The sequence below is a fragment of the Athene cunicularia genome (assembly GCF_003259725.1).
Source record: "Athene cunicularia isolate RWA chromosome 3 unlocalized genomic scaffold, athCun1 chr3_part1, whole genome shotgun sequence".
NCBI lineage: Eukaryota > Metazoa > Chordata > Aves > Strigiformes > Strigidae > Athene > Athene cunicularia.
The window spans coordinates 124,591,846-124,598,829 of NW_020799097.1; the positions used below are offsets into that span (position 1 = coordinate 124,591,846).

The following is a 6,984-nucleotide window of genomic DNA, read 5'->3' on the forward strand; positions in this document are numbered from 1 at the left end:
TCCAAGAATTAAAGCTAGTGTTTCAATTTTTATAGTTTCTTATAACTAGAGTATTATTTCTTTTTAAAAAATCTTCTGTAAAAACCAGTTTTGGGAAGAAAGACTGCTCTTTATCGTCAGACTTAACAGTTCTTTTAAGTAGATTGCTCAGAATTTCTGATGAAATTGTGAAGCGAATTATATAGTTAAGCACATGACGTTCCTGTTCTTTAGCAAGCTACTTGGATGTTTGCTGCAGATCAGTTCCAACTCTGGACGTTATACTTGTCCAGCATAGGCTTCAGGCCAAAGCTGAAAGAAAGTACTGTTGATGGCTTTTTTGGCCTTTTACAGATTGGGGAAAAGATATACTCCAGAGCTCTGCAAAGAAAGCTAAGATCAACTAAGAAACCTTCTGTCCTGCTTCAGAGATGAGTAGAGGTTAGCAGGATCACACATTAATAGCTCTAGTTATTTCTCTTGATTTATACTTGAAAGAATCATAATCACAGTTCCAGATATGTTATGTCTGGACTTGAGAGCGCTCTTTTCTTTCTAATCTTCAAATGATTTGATGCAGTTATGAAGCCAGGAGTGGAAAGTGAAACAGAAGAATAAAATCTGAAAATAATTTTTTAGAGCTTAGCTGGGGTCTCTAATGGAGCTGAATTGAAGCAGAACACTTCAGAGAAAGCATTTGAGTTCAGTGTACTCATGTCTTGCAAAATGCTGTTAGTGTTCAGTTGTGTGAGCTTCCTAAACAATAGAGAGATGCATAGACTTTGAGATTTTGATGCAAAAAAGGCAACTTTCTGGGAAAGGCATATTAAAATATTTAAATTGTTGCCCTTATTTGAAAATTAGGCATGATTCTGTTATTGACCCTAACGGCGAATTTTTCTCAATAATTAAAGGGCACAAATTAAATTCTTTAAGAATTCTTTGTGTTCCAGTCATGTGACTTCCTCTTCATTTCGTACTATATTTTGAGAACCTATTCTGTGTGCTCTTTAGGGATTTACTTAACTAACATTTTGAAAACAGAAGAAGGCAACCCTGAATTTCTAAAGCGACATGGGAAAGAACTTATAAACTTCAGCAAGAGAAGAAAGGTAGCTGAAATAACAGGAGAGATACAGCAGTACCAGAACCAGCCATACTGTTTAAGAGTGGAATTTGACATCAGGGTATGTGGCATTATTTCATTATGTCCATGCACTGAGCTACCTTTGTGGTGACTGTCAGCTGATAGACCATAAGGATAGACTGAATTCATATAGATGCAAATCAGACTGAATCAGAGATGAGGAGAAGGCCTGTCATAAAATCTCTCTCAGATCTCACTGTAAGAAAGAGAAGAAAGCTCAGTGCTTGAAGTTTGGTGGGGTTTGGGTGCTAGATTTTTTTTTTCCCCAGGTATTGGGATGTTGGTAGATAGATCTTCTTACTGAACAGTGTTAAATCCTTAGTCTGTGGTATTCTCTAAGCAGTCCTCTCTGTTTTCTCTGTTTGCTTTCCTTTCTTCCTTTTTTTGTTTTATAAAATATGTTCTGACCTGTATACTTTCAGAGAGTCATAGGATAGGTTATCTTAAGAGATGCTGCAAGATTTTCTTTTGTTATTTGTTCTCCTCAGGGCTTGACAATGCACTGTGAGAGCAGTCTTCGCTGCATCAGTGTAAAGATAGACTACATACAGATGCTTCTAAAGGTGTTTGAGCTAACCTGGTCTGATTTTTGCACTGCAGAAAGTATTTAGGGTACAGTTGGTTTTCAAGCCAAGCGTAGCAGTAGCAATGCCCAGCAACAAGCAGATTTAATAACTTTTTAAAAAATCTATCATTGCTTCTGACTCCAGCATTTTCTCTCTTCTCTGGAACAGTTCGATTGTTTTTGCAGTAGAAACAAACAGTACTAAGCTTCTGAAAAGTAGCTTACCTGACAAGTTTTCTACCTTCTTGTATTTCAGAAATTTTTTGAAAACTTGAATCCAATGGGAAACAGCATGGAGACAGAATTTACAGATTATCTGTTCAACAAGTCACTAGAGATAGAGCCACGAAATGTCAAGCCTCCACCAAGATTTGTTAGTATTCAATTTTTTTTTTTTTTTTTCAGAAAACTCCTACATTTGTCTTTCACAGATACCGAAGTCATTTTAGATCTCTTAACTTCATAAATCCAAAGCTACATTTAGGTCATCTTGTGGCCTTTTGATTTTGTTTGATACTGTCTTTTTTGTCATTTCAGCCAAAAAAATACAGCTATCCTCTCAAGTCCCCAGGTGTTCGTCCCTCTAATCCAAGGCCAGGTACCATGAGACATCCCACACCCCTGCAACAGGAGCCAAGGAAGATTAGTTACAGCCGCATCCCAGAGAGTGAGACTGAAACTACAGCATCTGCACCAAACTCTCCCCGAACGCCTTTGACACCCCCCCCTCCTTCTGCTACTTCAAGTACTACAGATGCCTGCAGTGTGTTTGACTCAGATCCTTCAAGTCCTTTTCATGCAAGTAGGTGCTAATAGATAGTCTACCAGGAATGTGCATATTAGTTTTTGCAGTGTCAAACGGGTGAAATCATGTTTAGTTTTCTGAAGTGACTATAGAAATAGTTGCTTTTGTCTACTTGCAGCAGCAAAAACTTCCAGTGTGTTTTACTCCTTTTTTTTTTTTTTTACAACTGAACAGAATTAGGTGTGTTACATAGAGAGTATTACATGTCTTTGAAGAAACTGTCAAAACAGAAGGCAGAAATATATCTCTAGCACCCATATATGGGATTTGCTGCCATATATATATATGTGGTGAATGTCTTTGGTGAGTATCTGATGGTGAGCAATGAGAATAAAAACAGATGTCTTGTGGGTGCTTTATTCTGCTGTCTGCCATTCCAAATTGGTTTCAGTGCACATGGATAGTTTTCCTGCAGGACTCTAAAATTGGTATTTTCTTGCTTTAAATCCATCAGGACCCATTCACACCTGTTTTTCTTCTGTCTTCACCAACATACAAACAAAAGTTCGTATTTTATGGGGTGCTTCGAGTAATTAATAGTGGACATAGCCTCCTTTCATGTATGAGGGCTTTCAGAGGAAGTAAAAGGTTAGTCCTGTGTTCAGCTGGTTGTCACAAGAGGTGAAATGACTTGCTAAAAACAAAGTTGCTTAGCAGAGCAGTGACACTACTGAGTGTCCAAGCCAGGTCTCTGGAATACCTCTTCAGAAGATGATGTTTCTTCATTGCTGAGTCAGCCATCGACTGCAGGTTCAGGATATTGTTTTAGTGCTGTTGTGATACAGGAACAACTTTGTGGTGTGGTTTTTGGTCTCAAGGATTACTTAAGAATGTGCAGGAACTGATGGCCACAGAGATGACTGCAGCTCAGAAAATGAGTTTGGAAGCTGCAAGTTAGAGGGTTGTGTTGTTGTCTTTCTTTAACACCTTCGTGATTTGTGCTGCTTTTTACGAGCAATTACTTTATTATTTATGACACCCTATATTTCATTTATTGCTGTCAATACACCGAGTCGAACAAAAGTTCGTCATTATCAGGATTTTTTTTTTTGCTAGGATCTGCTTCTGTGTCATCCATAAACTTTACCAAATCTTCAGATGAAGCTCATGTCCCTCCTCCAGTTCCTCCACGAAGGCGACCAGAGTCTGCCCCAGCTGAATCCTCCCCATCAAAAGTAAGGAAGGGGAAAAGAGGGCATTTTCTCTGGGAGCAGAGGGCACGGTATGATAGAAAAGTAACTCTTAAAGATAGTACATATATGTGAAAGAGTAAGCAGCCATGTATTTCAAACCTTCATAGCTCTGCCTTATTGTGTCCTGATCCAAAAAAAAATTAAAATTAACAGATGGAATTTAAATTTAGGGTTAGAAATGTCTCTTGTCTACTGATCCGCTATGCTCAGGCCCTCACATTGCCTGTGAGAACATGAGGCCTCAGGCAGATGTTTCCATCTGCAATAACTGTCCCAGAATATCATTTTGGTTGTATGAGTGGGGGTACAGAACTGAAGAATAGTAATGTTGTAAAGTGATGTACACGCTCAGTCCTCTGATAAGGTTCATTAGATTATTTGGTCGTGATGCTGTGATGCTCAGTGCTTTCTTTCCCTTCTTGATTACCTGTCTTGTCTGACTGCCTGCTTGAGCCATTGCTACATTTTTCTTTTGCAGTTGTCTGGCATTTGGGATCTGATCCAGCCTTTGTTGCAGGCAGTGTCAAATGTCTCTTGATTTCAGTGGGAGCTGGGTTTTCTTGATTTCAGAGGATTGGGTGGATTTGAAAATCCCACTCAAAATTATTTTGGAGTGCATGTGTCTTTGAAGAGGGCTTGTGTATGGCTCTTCAGCAAGTTGTTGTTCTCAGACTACAGGTGACTATGCCATCAGCCAGCATCACGCTCCTACCAAAATATAATTGAAATCATCGTATACATGATAGGGTGTTGGAGACCAAATGCCCTGTCACTTTGGTCTGTAGCGTGGGAACTGTTCACTTCAATAATTCTGAGTACTTAATTCCATCTTCTGTGTGTAGGGGGTTTTTTACCCTGTTCAGCATCATCTGCCTCTCCCCTTTTCCTCATTTTCTTGGAGGAATATCTGGTGTATTCCCCCCCCCCCGCCAAGTGCTTGTTAGTGGGGAAGTGGTAGAAGATACCCAGACTTACCCAGCAAGAAGACTGGAACTGGGATGGAAATTGTTGCTTTGACCATTCTTTGCCTTCCCTTTGTCCCTCTCTGTGCATCTCCATTCCTTCAATACTTGGCTCTTAACTCCTGTATTGATATACCTTTACTCTCCCCCTGCACATCCAGTCTCTCTTTTCTGTCTGCATCACTCTGAGAAACATAGTTTTCAGGCACCACCACTTCCTTTTGCTTCCTTACTCTCCCCATCTTCATTCTGCACTCACTTGCTGTGCCTCCTCTTTAACTGGATAACAGCTGTCTGCAGGACTTCTGCTTCCATTTCACAGCAGGGTCCTGTTCTTTATTGCCACTCTAAAATTTTTTTTAATTAAATGTTTGTCTACCTCAGATTACTTCTGCGCACCTGGACAGCCCACCAGCAATCCCTCCTAGGCAACCAACCTCTAAAGTGTATTCACCAAGGTACTCAGTGCCTGACCGGACCTGCATCTCTGACCCCCCTGAAAGCCCTCCTGTGTTACCACCACGAGAACCTGTGCGAACTCCAGATGTTTTCTCTAGCTCACCACTACACCTTCAACCTCCACCACTGGGGAGAAAAAGTGAACTTGGTAACACCTTTTTCCCAAACAGTCCATCTCCATTTACTCCCCCTCCCCCTCAGACACCATCTCCACATGTAACACGGAGGCATCTTCCATCACCACCTTTGATACCGCAAGATGTGGACCTCCATTCTGTTGCTGGACCACCTGTTCCTCCACGACAAAGCACTTCTCAACATATCCCAAAGCTTCCTCCAAAAACTTATAAAAGGGAGCCCGCACACCCATCAATGCATCGAGATGGACCACCATTGCTGGAGAATGCCCATTCCTCCTGAACTGTCCCTTGTGCCAGGAGTTGCATTTTCCTGGTGCTACGTCTGTTGCTGGCAATGGATGCACTGAACCTGGTGGTGCCAAGGAGTTGGAATGTTATGCCAAACACTAAAAACTCTCTAATAGATTGGAAATGCAGTGTACAGAAATGGAATTGCAAAGAAAGATGTTCTAGTGGAAAAACTGGTTAACTTTCTATTCTTGTTTTAGTATGCAGGACATTGTTCTAAAGTAATTGGACAATTGATTGTACCAGAAAACAGATTTGAGAGACTTCTTTGGCCAATGAGCAGAGACTGTGTTTGTGTAATGATAAATAATGTCCAGTACAGGAAGAAAAACAGTCTTGTATCCATCAGTTCCATACAGTGGCACAGTTCTTGGAATGAAAACGTTATGCACTTTTTAAAATCTCAAACAGGGAACTTTATATCCTTGATTTTCCTTTGGTTTACTCCCTGCTTTAAAATACCTTCCTAAATTATGAGAAGGACTGTGAGGAAGATCTGTGGTACCTAACTGAGCTAGAATTAAGGCAAAGCACTGTATTGCGGTCCTGTTTACAAGTTGTTACAATGAGTAGTAGGGGGTACCTAGGCTTCACCAAAGAGGTACTTTATTATTATTTTCTGAAATACTATGGTGCCAGTTCAAAAATAAATTTTTGCCAGGAAGCATAATGTCTAATTATTGCTTTCTTTAGATAGAGCAGATGAAAGTCTTATATCGTGAAGATTATGGCAAATTTTTTTTATAATAAAAAGCAGCACTATCATCTGAAGTAAATGTACTACTACATTTAGAAGACTGTTAATCTCTGCTAGGTTATGTCACATTCTTTTTAAGGTTTACTGATAATCCATTTCATGGCTAGTAGCTATTCTTTTTCAGTCATGCCATAAAAACAGCCACTTGGGAAAGGGAGCACTCACTGGTCAACTTCCATACCTGTTGTCATGTTTTACTAACAATAGATTAATCAGTGTAGAATTGCCTTGCAGTTGCATAAATCGTGTATATAGTGAATGTTGCATAAATATAGTTGCAGATTGTTTTTAATTTAATTGAAATAAAGCTACAGATATGTTTGGCTGACATATGTTAATATAACATGGACAAGTGTACAACTCAGTTTTTCAGTTAAGCCCTGAAGGGGATAAAGCACATGTTGTGGTACATATTTTTCCTAGTTCAGTGTATGTATTTTAGTAATGAGTCTAAAGAGAAGTCAGTTTTGGCATGTGTTACAAAGTAATAATTTAGGAATATTTGAGCTGGTTTACTCCCAAAGTGAGTTACTATATATTATAAAACTTCTCACACCTCCTGTATGACACTTGTTAGAAAAATTCAAACTTGCATTAATCTTTACAGTAGCTTTCTATGTCCAAAATACACATGTATGGGTATAAGTATCATGATATGGATTATCTATAAACCTGTGTACGGCTCTTCA

At 39.4% G+C, this 6,984-nt stretch overlaps 1 protein-coding gene across 4 annotated transcripts in view; it reads left to right on the plus strand.

The window, feature by feature from the left end:
* SOS1 (SOS Ras/Rac guanine nucleotide exchange factor 1) overlaps positions 1 to 6,623 on the plus strand; it is a 57,412-nt gene extending 50,789 nt beyond the window's left edge. For 3 of the 4 annotated variants that reach the window (XM_026844480.1, XM_026844481.1, XM_026844482.1), the window contains exons 19-23: positions 994 to 1,166; positions 1,948 to 2,064; positions 2,229 to 2,493; positions 3,553 to 3,671; positions 5,036 to 6,623. In XM_026844480.1, coding sequence (XP_026700281.1) covers positions 994 to 1,166; positions 1,948 to 2,064; positions 2,229 to 2,493; positions 3,553 to 3,671; positions 5,036 to 5,530 — 1,169 coding nt within the window. In that variant the 3' untranslated portion in view covers positions 5,531 to 6,623. The remainder of the gene's footprint in view (positions 1 to 993; positions 1,167 to 1,947; positions 2,065 to 2,228; positions 2,494 to 3,552; positions 3,672 to 5,035) is intronic. The other variant, XM_026844484.1, reaches the window with a different exon arrangement.
* Positions 6,624 to 6,984: the final 361 nt, after the last annotated feature.